The sequence below is a fragment of the Drosophila grimshawi genome, unplaced genomic scaffold (genome assembly GCF_018153295.1).
Source record: "Drosophila grimshawi isolate 15287-2541.00 unplaced genomic scaffold, ASM1815329v1 contig_44, whole genome shotgun sequence".
Lineage (NCBI taxonomy): Eukaryota > Metazoa > Arthropoda > Insecta > Diptera > Drosophilidae > Drosophila > Drosophila grimshawi.
Window position 1 is genome coordinate 7,085,231 of NW_025063240.1, and position 18,219 is coordinate 7,103,449.

Sequence of the window (18,219 nt, forward strand, 5' to 3'; positions counted from 1 at the left end):
ATCAGTTGTGAATTGAATTCCGGTTCCGGTTTATGGGACATTAACATAAAAGCGAACGAGGCAACATAAAACATGTTTGAGCACTGCATTCAATGTTGAATGCGTGCATTGCACCGCACAGATACATACATATATATACATATATATATTGCAAAAGTATCTGTCACTGCTGGCTGTGTATATGTATCTGTGTCTGTGGTTGTGTCTAGCTAGCTGATAGTTGTTGCTAGAAGCGTGTAGAGAATTCAAAAGCCAATGAGTCAGTCGAGCAAACAGTTCATGAAGCGTGTCAACAGGTAAATATGCAATTTTTTGTTTTGCGTTTTATTTTACAAAATTGTGCTACGAAATTTTTGATTTGTTAGATAGAAATTCAATTGAATTAACCTTCTAGCATGAGGCCAGTCAAAACTTGTTTGCCCATTGCAAGACCATATGAAAAACTAATTGAGTGCAAATCGAGAAAAGTTTTCGGCACATTGAACCCCTCATACATATATATGTAGCTTAATCTGAGAAAAACTCAACAGAAATTTGCATTTAGTAGTTGTGTATTTCAGCTATTTGCATGCCCCGCAAATAGTTTTTGTTTATTTTGTCAGCAGCATCGTGTCTGGAGGATTGTTGTTGTCTTTCCCATTGTGGGTATCGCCAGATGAAGTGGAAAAGCGGAAAGAAATGACATAAAGTAACTGCAATTTGAACACATTGGGTATCCCGACCTGTTGCATACCCCTTATGGCAAACAGCTCTCACTCTCAGGCCTGACCATTTTTGAAACACTCATTAGTCTCAACTGGGTCACCTTTTGGCTTATCAGGGCATTAAACACGCTGATTAACTTTATATGGCCGTCTGTATATAAATAACTACCGATACGATTGAATAATAATATTTTTATTTTTTTTTTTTGCAATGCATTGAAAAATTTTCCATCTTTCCAAAGTCAGTTTTGATAACAGTCTTATAAGTTAAGAATGAATAAAGTCATTTCATAAATGTTTGTATGTTTCCATAAGAATTCTTGGACAATTTACTTATATTTTAAAACGTGCGCAGTATAATTCCTGGTCAAGTTAAGGGTTACGGGTCTTATCTGCAAGCCGGAATCTTGTAATGTGACGTCAATGGAACAGACTTGCTGTCTGTGATTGACGGCAAAAAACAAATATTTAAAAAGTTGTAGGTGTCGCAGCTTATAGTGCACGCTTAAGGCACGTGATTGTTAGGGTGTTTTTTTCATTTAATAGTTACTTGATAAATGTTTCTTTTTTGGAAAATGTTTTCCTACTTGATTATAATACTTTTTCAATAGTTTCCATCTGACTTCGTGCTTTTTTTTTCGAACTCTGTTATAATGCCTGAAGCCAATAATGCCCACACAAAAATGTTGCTGAAAAATGCACAAAACTACAATTGAAAACCTGTCCCAGCTCCCGCGGTGTTAAATTAAATCTTTTTGTTGGAATGCTGGTACGCCCACTCGCGAGCGCCATCTGGCGGCAGGAAGCAACAGCGCATGGGCGTTACTTCAATTTGAGCGTAATTTTAAGTTAACTGTTCGCTTTTACTTCTTTTACTTTTGGCTCATTAGCGCAACTAATCTCGGTAGCTAATCGGAATTTTGGGCTAATCTTGGTAAAGTTAAGTGGGGGTCTATTTAATTTTGGATCTGTTGTTGCTGCCAGCCAATCTACTCTAGCACGATCAGCGTGGAACAATGTAATCTTTATTATCATTGGCATTTTAGTCTGTGGCTCTTCCAATGTTAAGTTCAATGACTAGATTTAAACGTCATTTCTTGTCGTTATTGTTGTTCATGGTCTTTTATTTGTTTATTTTAATTTTTGCCTTTTCACTATGCTCAATTAGCTGTTGGGGAACTTGTTATCAATTTTATGTACATGCTGCCCTAGTTTTTTATGTGAGGGCCAAGCAAATTGAAAAAATTCCCAGCCAAAGAGAGAAAGAGAGAGAAAGAGAGGTGCGATAAGCTAAAAGAGTCAAAATTGAATTTACATGTATATATAAAAAAAAGAAACGCTTAACAAACATTTATTATTTGAGTAATCTTGCATATAAGAAATGTTTATTAATTTCAGTATTATTTTTTTTTGTCTTCTATTTTGCTTTTGTATTTTTTACAGCCTATTGGCTATTGCGTTCTCTATTATCATCATAAATTTTTTCGTTTTCTGTTTTCTCTTGTTTGCTCAAATCTTTGTCGGTGTCTTTTTATTGTTTGTCGCCCATTATTGACCTTTTTTTTTAAACGTAGATGCCTACGTAATAAGATTTCAGATGCACATTTAAGGCGCATTAAATTGAAGATTTATTAATTTATTTATGAATTCAAGACCTAATCGAATAGACAACCTCAAGGGAGGCAGAGTTGAGGTCTAAGCGGATTTTGAAAAAGTGATAACGAAATTCGTATCGATTTAGTTGTTATTTAATTACACAATTAGTTAAATCTGAGTTAAATCCGTTCCACCCTTGATTAATTCCATATCATCATATTTATACAAAACCGTTGAATATTTTTACATATTAACAGGTTCAATTATGCATTTAATTAAAATTTCTGTATTGCTCATAAATATATATATGTCGAATTTATTTATTGATTTGCTGGATTGGATTACTCTCAATTTTGGGAAATTTGTATTATAATTTGCATTTTTTTCCCCTGATAAGACTTTTGTTACAGTTTTTTTTGGGTTATCTGACTTTTTGTATATATACCTATTGAGTGGTAGATAGCCTCTGACCGGATCTTGAGTTGCTTACGGGGTTCAAGGGAGATACTCAATTGGTAGTCTGCCCGGGAGTGGGAATGCAAAAACCTAATTAGCATTTGATTGGACGGAATAGTTCCGCTATTAGATTGCTTTAGATTTTACACGAGCTATTAAATACAGATGCGCTTAAACCAATCCCCATTAGTATTTTTAGAATTCCTATTGGATTAGACTAATTAGCGACTTGTTATTGAAAACCCGCCCACCTAATCAATCCATAATCATTTGTTTATGATTATAATTCAAATTCAAAGCTAGCAGGCCTGCTTCCCAGGCATTCCCAGCTGAGCAAATCTTGACAGTTGCGCCGTCTAAGCAAATCAGCAAAAAGCATCTTACTTAATTTCAATTTTTTCTACTATCAATTGATTTTTTAGCATTTGTTTTGAGCGTGTACCCGAGCCAAAGGCTTGAGCTGAACCTCACAGCCGAGATAAGGTAACTTAATGCACATGCCTTGTGAGTGACAGCTTGTAGTTTGCATTTCCACCCACCGCCCGCCAACCACTTGTCTGATGTATATTTATAGATCTGGTTTATAAGTTTGTTGTGGTCTGTTCACCTTTAATCAGTTTTGGAGTATGATTATCAGGGAATCCTTATCGGCGACGCAAGGTTTCACCTTAAGCTGCAATATTCTTGCAATTAAATGTTGATTAAGCAATTTCAAGATGAACGCTGAGTGCAAATGGGTGTGTGTTTTTGGGGGTGTTTTTAATGTCTTATCAGCGAATTAAAGGCGTTGATCGTAGATTACTATCGACAAGCCCCGTACAATTTACTCACTATTTACACATAAGCGCAATTAAATTAACCGAGTTAATAGTACCAACAGTGCTTTGTTAACCGACAAGTTGGATAAATGCCATCTATTTCTTTTATGTTTAATGATTACCCATATTTCAAATAAAGCGCCATATCTCAAACCAACAAATACTATCGCATAAAATCTCGCAAAGCAATATTTATGTGGCGGCTGTCGATAATAATTAGTTTCAATTTTTCTTTTTGAATGACATGGACTTATCGATGTTTTACTATAAGCGATTGAATATTTAAGTAAAATATAATTTGAATTTTGTTTATGTTTCTTATTGCATTTAATAAGAAATATATACATAATATATATATATATTTCTTAAGAAATGCAATAAGTATTAGCCATAAGGTAAAATATCAAATAAAAGGGATTTAGCGAAAAACAAACTATAACAAAAAGGAAGAAAAGATACATGTCTAAGTTATAACCCTGATTCATTGTTCAATTCAATCGAGCTTGCCTTATTGCAATCTACTTACAAAAATCAAATTATGGAACATTAGGTTTATTATGTCTTCTGACATTGGAATCTTTCAAGTTCTCTATTTAAAAAAATTGATTTTCATCGCATCGCATCTCGTGAACATCGGAAGGAAAACATCGATGCTGGAAACTAATTTAAAAACATCGGTGTATCGATATTAAATCGATGCTTCTTCCAGCATAAATACTAGCTTAGTACTCGCACCAAGAAGAAGCATAAAATTATAAACAATTAAGAAAAGAACAACATTCCATAAGGATGGTAAGTAACCTCTCGCTGCGCTTCTTTTATTTATATTGTTTTTTGTTTGTTCAACATTTAGAGCTGTAATTAATTGATAGATTGAGACTCATACATTTCTGGAATGAAGCATGGGACAATAAGTGTTGTGACAAAGGTCTCTGATTAATTATAATAATTGTGTTCCAAGCCGGCGTCGTTAACGGCTGCGGAGACCGCTTCGGGGAATGTGAGAAGTGGTCCTCCATTCGTGGACAGCTGACCCGGCGTACGTTTGCCACCCCACGAATGGAATCGCTGCTTCTTGCCGAGCACAACCGAATTGCGTTTGTCGTCCCGCTGCACCCGGATCCGACATCTCTCAATGACCGCATCCCGTATTATGGTCGCAAACTCCATATCATTGAACTGACCCATTAGCAGCTTGAAGAATGCCCAAATTTCGCCACGCTGCGATGTTGGCGGTGGTGCATACTGATGGAATGGCCACATATCCGCTAGTTGAGCATCATCTGAGGTAACTGGACGAGCAGTGTACGCATCGCACACATCCTCAAAACTGAGTATGGCCTGCAGTATGAATTTGCGATATTTGGCCAATTGCAGTTCGCAGGTATTCAGCTCCAGCTGTACATCCGTTGAGCCGCCGGATGATGATGTGTGCGGCGTTGGCAATGCATAAAGCTGCCGGCAAATGCTCAACAGCAACAGCAGGCGCCAAATGGGCAACATTTTTGTGTTGTGTTGTGTTTGCTGATTGCCGTGGAACGTTTGTTGGAGTTGTGTTGTAATCGGGACGCCCGTCCTCGCAGCTAGGCAATGAACAACTGTGCAGTTCAATCTCACTTTCAGTGGCTTTATATATGCGCAATCCACCCAGCCAGCCAACCATCCACCCATCCAGGACGACTGTCAACTTTTAAGTTCATAAAATAATAAGCGTTGTCGTTTACATTTACAAACCGTTACACACGGCTAAAGAGCGAGAAGTTCTTAATGAGCGCAGCGGCTTTTGGGAGGTGGTGGCGACTCCAGCAACAAGTGTCATAAATATCTTAAGCTGCTGACTGTTGAAACAAATGATTCTTGTTTTTTTCCCTTTTTTTTACATTTTTTTGCACGCGCTCCCCCGTTGGAAATTTATTAATCCTGTCCCATAGATAAACGTGACGTGTACTTGAAAGTGCGCTACGCGTTCCCTTTATATCCACACACACACACACACACACTCACACAGGCTGCTCATTAGCTTGTGGCAGTCAACCACCCAAGACCCAACACCCACGTGCCACATGCAACCCCTTTCGGTTGGCAGTTGTACAAATTGCTCGCTGATTAGCAGGCAAGCGTATGAAATTAATCATATGCAAATAGCCAAGTATCCTTCCATTTGGCGCAATGTGTCTTTTTTTCTGTTCCCTTCCCCATTTTTTATCTCTTTGCTCGAACTTCTGGTTTAGCCCACTTGTTGAAGATGCTCATGCTCTCTAATTTACTCGAATTCATCACAAATTTGTGTAGGCGGTAAAAATTTAGCTGCTTGCAGTCAACAATAAAGTCTTGAATTCCTTAAGAATATTCACTATTTTCGATGTATTTGTAGAAATTTCGTTTTTGTGGTGATGGCGATTGTCCCGATTGGGTTTTAGCTGAAATCATATCCACTTTATCCAATTTGAGCGTCGATAGCTTGGAACAGTTGGCCCAACTGGTGGCCAAGCGCATCAATGGTGAGCCCTTTGAGGTAAGTGCCCAAAGATTACACTGCTATTGCTACTGCTACAAACTTAAACAAAGCAATAGCACAGCAAATATCTGCAGACTGAAGTGAATGCTCTTTCGGTCTGATCTGCTCTAGCTTTGGGAACAGCTCTCATAACAACTCCCATAGCAGCTGCGCAAAGTAGCAGTAGCATTTTCAATCACCGGTTAAATACGATTGAATATTAAATATTTTAAATATTTATTAAATTGAATTTGACAATTTTCTAGGAAGCTGCCATCAGATCCCTCACCTCAACGGTAACGAATGATGGCAAAACAGCCGTTGCCTGCATTCATTATATGCTGACAAGTGCGGCACGTTATAGCTGCACCGATGTGATCTTTAGCGAGGAAATCCAACAGCTTGGCCTGCCCAAAGAACATGCGGCGGCTATGTGTCGCGTACTGCAAGCGCATGCAACAGCGATACGACAGAAACTTATTGATAAGGCATTTAGAAGTGGGTTCGTTGCACATACCACATAAAGACATCTATTTTAACGCACTCTGAACTCCACTTTCAGTTAATGAGCTGCAAAGCATACGAAATGTTACCTCGCTGGGCGAAACGCCTCCAAATTGTGCCACCTTGGAACTGAAGATCTCGCAGGAATTAGTCGATGGATTACCGAAGGATACCACGCATATTGTTAACATTGAGTGCGCCCAGCTGGGAGCGCTGCTCGATGAGATGAAACTGGCCCGTGATATTATGCTCAAATATGAGAATAAAGAGAGTATATAGATATAGTACAAAAGTACTTATTCTGATTGCGATTTGACTATATTCATATTACATGTAGGAGACGGTTTATTATACTATATTGACACTTCAGAAATTAATATTTCGTTGTTGTATTCGAATTAATGCAGCTGATTCGATATTAATTCGTCTTGGGTTTCCCATGACACCAACCAACCAGCAAGCATCTTCGAATCGTAAGTGTCTTTGCTAAAAGGTGTCCTTGCTAGCGCTGCCAACCATTTTACAAACAATGCTATGTTAATTTCTTAACATCTATGTTAAAGTTACAACACTGTTAGAGCGTGGTGAATTTTACATTTTTTAAATGATATTTTTTATTGGGGACATTTAATTTTATTTTGGTGAAAGAAGATATCCTTGGATGACGAAGACCACATCCTGTGTGTATATAATTTGCAACTCACTTTAACCCGTAGAATTACTATAAATGGTATTTTTGAGACAATTGAGGGACTTTCAACTATTTTATAAATCGTTTCAAGATAATTTCTAATAGATAACAATTATTCCTAAATTGCATCATATGGGAGAAACGTTGCTGCTCTCTTACGACAACAATCTCATAAATTACTCTCATAAATGTCACCAAAAATCAACCACTAATTTAACCCTTTTCTAACCCAAAAAGGCGACTAAAACACCCACCCATTTTACCGGCCAGCCCCCTTCCCAACCACGTTAACTTGAACTGTGTCAAATTTAATCAACTGGCGTGCAACAAGGATTTTTAACTACCGTTGCGCCATTATTAATTAGAACGTAACGTGCAGCGTAAATTAAGCGAAATTTGTTAATAAAAACGATGGGCAAAATGGAGAAAACCCTTCCTCATCCCTCACAGACGTAAAGTCTTCTCTCTGCCGCTCATCCGCTTTGCCACGGCAATTAGTGGCGCATCCTTTGGACTCTCTGCGGCGTGTGCAGGACAGGTTATTAAAAATTATCTGCAGCAGCTAAAATAAAAAAAAAAAACGATGAAAAAAATATGAAAATAAAAAGAAAATTTCAATTAAAAAACGCAAAAAAGAATAAATTAATTTCGCTCTCTCAGTTGCTACAGTTTCTAATTATGAGCAGCTGCGCAGCGTTAAATGTCAAGCCAAAAGTCGCCCGAATTATTTGTTTTGTTTCTGTTTTTTTTTAATAAATTTTTTTTATTATATTTTCAATTAAACTTGACCATGTCAAAAAATAAGTTGCAAAGCTCTCCAATTTTATTTGTATTTTTTTTTTTGTGTTTGCGCTGCGTTTATTTCTTGCGCTTTATTCTTTTCGTCCTTGCCACATGTTGCTGACACTTGCAGCACTCGGTGCCACCTCCCCGCAATTTATTCTCCACTTGAACTTTGATTTATGATGGCCTACGGTAAACTTGTTGCCACTCCCCACTCCCCCACACCACACCCACACCACTGCTGCAGCATTGTCACCTGTGCGCCTTAATTAAATTTGCCCTCGAGGTTGTCAATGAACATTGCAACATTGATTTCGTCCTGTGGTTGGTAAATAAACGTACCAATTACTCGGGCAACTATTTGCCAAATATTTAATTTTAGTTGCATCTATTTGCGCAAAATGATATCCAAACAATACAATGTTGTACAATTTTGTATGTGATGGGGGCGGGGCAAAGGACGATTCGTGTAAACAGGGCGGCAATGTCAACATTGTCACGCAATGCCAGTTTTGGATGCTATGGACTAAGTGAGGGGTTGCCAACCAAAGCTTATTTGATGCCTGCCAAAGAGTATTTCTGGTTTGGTGGCTCAAAAAGTTTATAAGTAAAGCAGTAAAAAATCAACTGAAAATAGCCGCATTTGAATTTAATACGATTTTTTACTAAATTTAACTAAAAATCGATTTATCATAAATCGGATATTTGTTAATAAACAATAAATATTCATGAGATACGAAAGCTAAAAAATACATAAGATGATTTTAATAAAATTTCTTAAAGTTTGCTCAAAATCAAATAATCAAAAATCAGAAATTAACAATTAAATTTGTGTTTAACTTTTATTTTATTTTATATATCACATATTGTAAGTAAACTTTCTTAGACGGCTAAAATACTTTTTTTTAACATTCTCAACAATATATTTATTTTATTTTATATAAGATTAATTAAAACTTTTAAAAAACTTAACTTGCCATAAAACAAACATAAAATGAGCTAACTTAAAAAGATATGTTTTAGTACTTCAAACACTTTCTCTTCTGGCCACCCTCGCGGCCCACACACAGCGAGCTACGTCATAGTCTCTCCTCCTCCTCTTCCTCCTCATCCGCCCACATTGCTCAGCAATTGTAATCAGCGACTGGCAACGCCTAAACATGTGATGTGTACCGTTTGTCTGCCTCTCTGCCGCCTGGCAATGCTGTCACATTACGCGCCTGTTACCATATCTTTACAACTGTATCTACAGATCGTTGTCCTCCACGCACTTGTATGACAAAGCACAAAACTTAAAAACCTTATGCATGTGATTTGAGGTCGTCTCATGAGGGGCGTGGTGGTGGTGGCACAAAGAACCAAGTGCGCCTTTTTATACCTTGATACAGAAGGCATCGTAGTATATTGGTTTTGTGCAATGTCCGTCGTGTTGTCTCTCCATCTGTCCGTTTTGGAACATATACTGGGCTGTGCTCGCGTCACACAAAGTGTAAAAATTGAAGTACCACGCCCACTCGGGGGCTATGAGATCGGTAAACTCGTTTATCGCAAATCGATAAAGTCACATATATCCCACAATTTTAAGGCCAAAGTCACCAAATTGTCCTTCAAAGATCGGCATATGCCACGCCCACGCTCACCTCTGCCTCATAACCCCCAGGCCCACCGTCCTCACTTTAAGAACCGATAACCGATACCTTGGAAGAAAGGTTACTAGCTTAGAACTACCGCAATTTGAAAGGCTAACTTGGACAGTACTTCTTGGGTACATCCACCCTGTTCTTTGCTACTTGTTCTCCGCTGGAGCTCTCCGCTTATGGTATCAAAGTATATCGCAGTCGGTTACGCCCGACTGCAACTTTCGCTCCTGTTCTTTTTTTTGCCTGCTCGGGGATTGAGTGAGCTGCTTGACTGGATGTTTGGGCCTGGTGGTGGGATTGGCCTGGTTGTCTCTGTCTTTGCTGCTAGTACTTCCGTTACGGTGCTTAGCTGTTGCCAGCATTGCCAACCCACTTTAGTCACCCTTCGGGCTTTTGTTTGGGGTTTCGCGCTCAAATGCCGGAAACACTCTTTGACTTTTTCAATTTGACTTTTGTGCATTTGGTTGCCTTGCTAGTTGGGTGACTGCAGTGGTTTGCCACTTTGCCACTCTCCCACTTCCACTCTCCCCCGTCATGCGTAATAATGAAATAAACGTTTCGCTAAATGCCTACGTATTTGGCACGGAGTAACAGGGGCTCTCGACAAGGAATCGCATCGTTTAATTTGATGAGCTTTTCAATAAATTTGGGCTTTGCGCAAGCAAAGAAATTTATATAAAATAAAGGCTTTTAAGATTCCAATTCTTAAAATTATTTGTATCAATTGTAATGGAATCACATATTATCTCAATCTGAAAAGTATTTCTTATTATTCAGCTTATTATAGTTACTTATAGTACATGAAAACAAGATCTATTATGAATTACGAGTCTTAGACCAATTAGACAGAAACATGTCATCGTAGGGCACTCTATCGAATATGTCCTTAACCTGGTTTAGAAAGACTTCGGCAAATGCATCCAATATCATCGGTTCCCATTCATTCCAGATCTCCACCCATCGTTCGTTGAACAAACGATTCAGCCTGATTGTTAGATCAGAGTTATCAGGAAAAAGTGAATCCATCCATAATATCCACCTAGAGATAAATAATTAGATAATTTTTTTGGCATGCCAAATATATTTATCTGATAAAACGCACCTTTTTAAACTGACAGTAGGACTCAGCTCGTGAATTTTGAGGTATCGTTTATTATTTCGAAACTGCAGTGACACTTTCAGTTTCAATGTAAAATCCATTTTTTGAAACTCGGACGTTGATTCACCGGTCAAATTCACTTTTATAATCCAGAGTCGTCCGTCTCCCATATAGAGTCCCTTATGCACCAAACTGGGTATGCTTCCAGATATTATAATATTTGTTGATGTTGGATCTTCTGTGAAACCCTCAACGCTTGTAATCGTTGTGTTTTCGAAACCATAATTAACTTGATTAGTCAAATTAATGTCTGCATAAAAGAATTCATTTTCATGATTTTTTGACACAAGTTTCAGATCCGGAACATCGACCAAATCAATTGGTTTCAAGCCAATTTCTGGTATTCCTTTTGGATAATTTTTGATAATGTTGTTTATTGAATCAACCATGCATTTATCATCTCCAAACGCACATTTCTTAATTTCCTTTGCTGAAATCGTATTGATAAGCATAACTGTCGAAGCTAATTTTGAATGTGCTACTTACGGAAAGCGTTGCAAAATGTTAACAAAATCAGTATATATATACTGATATATACAGCTGAGTGGTGGCAAAACATTTTCCGCTTACAAACAAGGTAGTTATTCAATTAACAAACGCTGCTTGACACGTGTAGCCAGTTTAGCAGTTCAGCTTACAATAAGCTAACTGCCTTCAGTAGACGACTTCGATCCCAGTTGGCTTTAGTAAAACCAGTTGAACAGCTTGGGAGAGACAATTGCATAATAGTTGCTTCGATTATTATTATTCATTTAAGAATATTATTAAGCTGTACAACAGTAGACTGCACGATTATATATTTTTTTTCGTTAGTGCATTTTTAATTTTCTGTGCAAAAAGAAAATAAGGTCGGCCAGTTAAACATATCTGTGTTTAATTAATAAAAATATTCTAGCCCAGTTACATAATTTAGTAAATACTAACTACGTTGTATAATCTGTTAAAAAATGTCACGGAAATTTATTTAAATTATACTCGCTTGCCATGCATTCTACATTTAAATTTATCTTTGACTGAATGTATTAATTATTATGATTATTAAATCGCTCTTATCACAAAAAAGTTTTACCATCTTTATAATCTATTAAATAATAAATGAATAACAAACAAATCAGTATGACACTGATCCCTACTTACCCAAGGAGCTTCAGCTGAATCTGTTTTCAAGAATCCCATATTCTGACTGCCAATTACAACTATTGGTTTCAGGCACATCTCACATCTAAACTGCACATTTAGTATTCAAAGCAACATTTCTAAATTTAATTTGCTGTAATTGTAATTGTTTGAAAGCTTATTTGGAATAAACTTATACACGGAAAGCACTGCAGGCAGTTACGAAGTGAAATAAATAAACAATGCATTATCCTCATCTCACTTTTATATTTTTATATTTAGTAGTCAGTTAACAACTTGTCAACATGATTCATCGATCGACGATCGTATTAAACTGACAGCTTTCATATTTATCATATTGCATTTATTAGCTTATTTCATAGAGCACAATATCAGTTGAGTGAGAGATAATTACATAAGAATTACAAGCGAGAGATCGCAGTAAAGCTGCTAACTAAAACTACTTGTTGAGAGTGTACGACTAGGAGATACCCCTTATCCTAAACTTTGTAATTCTATGAAAATATTGCGAATTATTTATTATTGGTTATTGGGCAAATACAGCCAAAAATACTTCCACAAATTCTTTCTTAATAATTTTTGAATACCCAATTGATATTATCTCAGTATTCAAAGTGTTTTGCCTATAAAAACATTTGTGAACATCGATTTAAATAGTTTTTTTCCTTATAGATTTATATATTATTAATCTTCTGTGCAAAGTCGAACTTTTATGTAGTTGAAACCAGTTAACATTGAAATCCAAACATTTTATTTAAATTGATATAATTAATAAATGTTACAGATTAAATAGTTAGATTTATAGAAATGGTTTTTTGAATATATTAACGCATTTTTAACATCAAGTAGATATAATCTAAATATTTAAAGAGTTATATCTTTACAAATACTTGGGAAAATCGATTAATAAAGTTTTGTCTTCTTTAAGCTCAACTTATCTATATCATTAAAGTCGGACCAAACACCAATCTTTATTTATCATTATATACATTGAAATCGATACTTGAGTTTGCAACTTCAAAGTTTTAGAAATGTTAGCGCAATATTCATATGACCTTATCGCTTTGAGTGCTGGCAACACCTGAGCATAAAAAGTTACCGTTTCCGTTTCCGTTTCCGTTTATGCTCGCTTGGGTTGATCGACTGTTTCACATTAATCAGCGCATAAATTTAACGCATTATTATTTATGTGCCTGCTCTCGTTGTTCTTGTTGTTGTTGTTGTTGTTGGTCTTGCGCATTTTATTTTGAAAATAGAAATTGTTTTACAAATGTCACGCCCCGAGGGGTTAGGGGCAGTGAGAGGAGGAGTGGATGGCGTGGCGTGGTGGCAACAAAATAAATGGCGCTAAAATGATTCAATTACTGTAGCGCAAAAAAAAAAAAATGGAAAAAAAGTATGGAAACAGGTGGCAAAGCTGGCGACAAATTCTTGAAATATGGGCGTGGCATGGGAAGATTCTTTAGACGTGTTTATTGGCGGCGGCTGCAGCTGTGATGGTAAAATGTAATAAGCGAAAATAAGATTTTAATTGCCACTTTATGGGTGGCGTTGAATGCCATTTTAATGCCCAACCCAAAAAGGTGGCACAGATTCGGTGTGGCAACTGTGGCCACCTGTGAATCCTCTAGCTGAGACCAAGTCTAGCACATTGAACAACACTAATTGGTGTATGCTCGATTTCCGTTTCCGTTTGTATTCTATTTATGCATATCGATGAGATTAGTCTTCTGAAGTTCTAGCCTTAAATGTTTGCTATTGCGCATTTGCTGGACACCCATTCCATGTGCTGTGTTTTACCCCCAATGCGAGGCTAATGCGCAATTTCCACTTCCCATCCACTCTTCACGGTCCACTGCACACGGCCAAGGATGAGAGTTTTTAAGCGGATTCGCCATGGTCTGTGAGCCCAGTTAGGGTTATCCCCGGAATTGCACTCTGTTTAATGTTGGCTTTTATTGTGGACGCAAGTAAATCAAAGTTGTCATTTATTTATGATTTCATTTAAGCGATTTACCATTAGTTAAATTGAAAGCGCAATTAAATCGGTATGAGCAATTTTTAGAACTTTTCTTACAAATATTCTATAAGAATATTTTCTGGAGAGCAAATGGAAATATTGCATTAAACCTTTAGTTTTGTTTTCAATTCTATTTTCATAAGATTACAGGTCTCTGTGGAAAGCTATGTTTTCGATTTATTGGGTAAGTGATTTCAATATTTTGTAATGTGATTTCAATAAATTTGAGAAAACTTAATGAACTGAAAATGGATTTTCCTTGCGATACTTTCATTACATTTTGTGTGAACTTGCAGCAATCATGCATCCAATTACATTGGCGTTGAAACTTTGCTGTAGGGACAGAAAGTGGAGGCCGCCATGTTGTTGTTGTTCGTCTGGTTGCCGAGATTTGAATGTTGTCTGGACTCGGCTTGGTTCAGCTGGTTGGCAACGCGACTCTGTCGATCATATTGCAGAGCAAAATGCGGTTGCTAGGCACAATCTTGTTTGGTTGTGGCAATATTAAAATATACCTCGCAAATCTCAACGAAATTTGCCGCCCAAGAATGGTACGGGATATTTTAGGGATGCCTTTTAAATGTTAAACATAAAATAAAAAGCACTGGTAAACCGCATCAAGATCTGACGTGTCTTGACTTTTTCTTTGACATATGCCCAATGAAATCGTTGCCTATTTTAACGACATTATTTGGCAAATAGCTCAATACCTGAAACCTAAACTAAAATCAATCGTAAAATAGTAATAAATATTTATTGTTGTCGTTTCTGTTGCTGTTTGCTGTTGCTGTTGCTGTTGCTTTTGCTGTAACACATGTGAAGATTATAAAAATGAATTTTTATTGTTGACCAAGACGGAAAAATGCCGGCAAGCTACTCAAAACCCCAAGCGACCCTTATGCACTCAAATTTTAAAATCAAGAATTGACGATTATGCAAAAATCCACAACACACACACACACACACACACACACAGCACCTTTATGACTGCGTCGGATTTGTATGTGTGTGTGTGTGTATATATATATATATATACATATGATTTCTTACCACCTCCTGAGTATGACATTTGTTTTATGCCAACTTCAGGCTGTGGCCGCATAAAGGCCTCCGTCTTTGGGGGGGCCAACACATGAGAACGGCCTGCGATAAAAGTTAAATATGCAAAGATGAAAATCTATAATTTTTTATGAGATTTCCTGCGACACCGGACGATGGGAGGGGGAGGTATGCGCGGCATAACAGAGCCATGTTGCCACATTATGTCGCATTTTTATGTTGCGCTCTCTCGCGTGTATTTTGAACTAATTTGCCGCCTCCCCTCCGCAATTTGTTGCGGTTTTTCGCCATTGCCGAAATTTGCCCAATTTTTACGATTCCAGATTTGCACGAATTATGTAGATATATATATATTTTTTATAGTTTTACAATATGTCGACCCAGTTCGACGATCAAAGCTGCATTTGCCGTTGTACTGTATTGAATTATGCATATTTCCGCTGATTGTTGCCTTTTTTTGCTTAGGGTGCTGTGCAGTATGTTTTAAAAGAGAACTTGGGCAGAAGTTAATAGAGCAAAATCAGTTTGGAAATCGGATTAAGAAGGCAGTTTTAATATGCACCTTAAAGGCTGTCTCATTTTTTATTGGTATCATCATAGATTAGATTGTGGATCTATATCAACTATAGATAAAAAAAATTGAAAACATTATTTTGCATTCATAAATCAAAAGTTACTAAATAAAAAATGTGCTTTTTTGTCTCTGTGTATTTGAAAATATAATTTTATAAAATGCCTTTCTGCTTGTAAGGCACATGTCAATAAATTTGTAATACCCAGCTTATGGTCAACATTTTAAGGTCTGTATCTAAGACCTGATCAACAAATTTCAACACGTGTTTGGGCTGACACCCTTCACAAAATCAAAACAAAACAAAAGAAATAAAAGGGGGCCAATCCCTAACCCTCAATAGGTGGAACAACCCGCGCATTGTTGTGCCCACTTTTTTAATGGCAGTTGTTGCCTCAAAACAAATCCCACGATTTTGTAAACTCTGTAAAATGTTATCTCTAATGCTTGGAATTTAAATTTTTGGCGCATAATTTACATGAACATTAAACGAGCAGCAAACCACGACATCCACATGAATGATGAGGCGTCGGCACGCGGCCAACCGCAGATACCCTGCCTGGCTGGCCCGCCCCCATTTCCTGTTCCGGCTTGCCGCCTCTGTCGAGCCGTGGGATGTGCCAACAGGCAACTATTAAACGCTTAATGGCAATTTCATTGTACGACAGGATATCAGTTATACCCGATAGCCGAAGCGATTCATGTTGCCACATGTTTTGTTGTGATTACATGTGAGTTGACACGCCGATTTTCTGCTACCGCTTTGCCCGGCCGACTGTGCCACGTGACCTGGTCACGTGTCCTCAATTCGGCCACAAACAAAATGCTACAAGTTATTCCGTCTGCGATGCCTCAAAGAAAGTACAGCCTATCGACTGGATTAAGCAGTTTGGCCTCGGATTCCAGGCAGGTTTAGAAATGTGTAATTATTATATATATTATTTATTAAGTTAAGGAAAATGCTAATAAAAATGTTAATATTTTTAATTTAATTTTACGCTTTTAATTTAATATATTTTTAATTTAAAATATTTATTTATTAAAACATTGTTTTTAAATTTTAGACTGTTTTTAGTTAAATAAATAAATACATTATACGTTCTCATCCTGAATATTTATGAAGTTTTCTTTCAATTCAATTAGGTAATTTTTTATTAAGAAGAGGCTTAAGTATATTTTCAAGCAACCTCTGTTATATTTTTTTAAAGCCACTTGTTTTAAGCTGGTCCTAAACTCGATTGTTCAAATTATAATTTTGTTATAGATATTTTTATTTGATTTTATGTTATTTTATAGATGTTCAATTCATTTAATATTTTACCTGTTAGGGTATACAAGAGTCGCATATTTCCAAAGTTATTCATTGCCTAGTGTTTTGTGCCTTTTAATGTAATCAAATTATGAAAATAATATGAGAGCGTCAGTAGTAAGTCAAGTTGCCAAAATGTTGAGTGATTGTTTGTCGCAAGGCATCTCCCTTCTGCCCGCCTGCTGTGATTCACTTAAGCAACCCCTTTGGGGGCGACCAAATAAATTATATTTAAAATGCTGATACCCCCTGGTACCCGCATCCGCAGCCCCGTCTTTACCCAAGTCAGTCCCTGGGCATCAGGGCTCGTCCCAGTGGGTGTTTCTATTTCAACACTTGAGACCCACTCAGTGTGCTCCAATTGGATTTACGTTTGTGCTTACAGGCCTTATGGGAGGCGAAAGGGGGAGGAGCAGTGGGATGTTATGGGTTGGCTGGGTTCGCTGGGCTTTTTGGAGACTCGTCAGTCGACCGCCCACGAGGCTTTGCTTATTACTTTTCAAAAGCATTAAAATCTTGCACAGTGTTTGCTTATGGCTTCTTCTCTTAACTGGTAACATTCCCCGCAAGCCTCAACCCATCATGTTGCTTTTGTTGTTGTCAAAATGACACATCACGAACTTTTTTAATTTGTTTATGATAATTTACGTGTTATGTAATGCACTGAGACATGTCTGGCAGTCATTTATAATGGAGAAACAGAGGAATAGGCATGAGAAATGGCTACAAATTATGCAAAATAAAGCAATAATAATAAGATTAATTTATTTATGTAGATAACATCATAATTATCTAGAGTATTGATAATACAAAATTAATTTTAATTAACTGATATATACATTTATAGTCTCAATAAAGTGTAAAGAACGATTTCTAAGACTTTAAGGGCGAATCCTTGCTTGAGTACAATCAATCTCAGTCTCGCTGCTCTGAAAATTAATTAATTTGTATTAACACACACAGACACACACACATACACACACAACAAGAAGTCAAGCAGTTGTAGTACAATAATTAATCAAATCAAATGCATGAGTTTCAGTAATCATATGCGTTCTGTTTGTAGCAACAACTGCAAAATCAAATCAGCGCCCAAAATGCGCTCAACTTGCATGTCAATTACAGCTGGCGAATAACACCCAACCACCCAACCATCCAACAACCCATCCCCATCCCCGCCCCTCTCAGCTAATATTCAAAGTCAATCGGCGCAACTCATGAACTCATGTCGCAGCGAGGGTCGCAATAATAATAGATTGGGAGTTTGGGTCTCGA

At 37.1% G+C, this 18,219-nt stretch overlaps 3 protein-coding genes across 3 annotated transcripts; 1 reads left to right on the plus strand and 2 right to left on the minus strand.

Moving 5' to 3' along the window:
• The first annotated feature begins 4,288 nt into the window (after positions 1-4,288).
• Positions 4,289-6,880, plus strand: LOC6557414 (COMM domain-containing protein 4). The gene is made up of 4 exons (XM_032743042.2): positions 4,289-4,366; positions 5,949-6,089; positions 6,338-6,569; positions 6,634-6,880. Exons 1-4 carry the CDS (start codon positions 4,364-4,366, stop codon positions 6,852-6,854), a joined length of 597 nt encoding a protein of 198 aa, XP_032598933.1. The 5' UTR covers positions 4,289-4,363; the 3' UTR covers positions 6,855-6,880.
• LOC6557109 (leucokinin) lies at positions 4,368-5,272 on the minus strand. The gene has a single exon (XM_001984955.3). The coding sequence runs from the start codon at positions 5,243-5,245 to the stop codon at positions 4,511-4,513; it is 735 nt and encodes a 244-aa protein (XP_001984991.2). The 5' UTR covers positions 5,246-5,272; the 3' UTR covers positions 4,368-4,510.
• A 3,556-nt stretch (positions 6,881-10,436) lies between the features above and the next one.
• On the minus strand, positions 10,437-12,057 carry LOC6557487 (circadian clock-controlled protein daywake). Its single transcript, XM_001984953.3, has 4 exons — positions 11,986-12,057; positions 11,335-11,552; positions 10,792-11,278; positions 10,437-10,728 (listed from the first exon to the last, which is right to left on the minus strand). Exons 2-4 carry the CDS (start codon positions 11,405-11,407, stop codon positions 10,506-10,508), a joined length of 783 nt encoding a protein of 260 aa, XP_001984989.2. The 5' UTR covers positions 11,408-11,552; positions 11,986-12,057; the 3' UTR covers positions 10,437-10,505.
• Between the last annotated feature and the right edge of the window lie 6,162 nt (positions 12,058-18,219).

Bases quoted from the DNA above. Each gene is read 5' to 3' on its own strand.
- LOC6557109 (XM_001984955.3), bottom strand. From the start codon at position 5,245: ATGGGTGGATGGTTGGCTGGCTGGGTGGATTGCGCATATATAAAGCCA.
- LOC6557487 (XM_001984953.3), bottom strand. From the start codon at position 11,407: ATGTTTTGCCACCACTCAGCTGTATATATCAGTATATATATACTGATT. The intron at 11,279-11,334 runs GTAAGTAGCACA...ATACGATTTCAG, and splicing joins AACATTTTGCAACGCTTTCC to CAAAGGAAATTAAGAAATGT. The intron at 10,729-10,791 runs GTGCGTTTTATC...ATTTATCTCTAG, and splicing joins CCTACTGTCAGTTTAAAAAG to GTGGATATTATGGATGGATT.
- LOC6557414 (XM_032743042.2), top strand. The intron at 6,090-6,337 runs GTAAGTGCCCAA...ACAATTTTCTAG, and splicing joins TCAATGGTGAGCCCTTTGAG to GAAGCTGCCATCAGATCCCT. The intron at 6,570-6,633 runs GTGGGTTCGTTG...CTCCACTTTCAG, and splicing joins TATTGATAAGGCATTTAGAA to TTAATGAGCTGCAAAGCATA.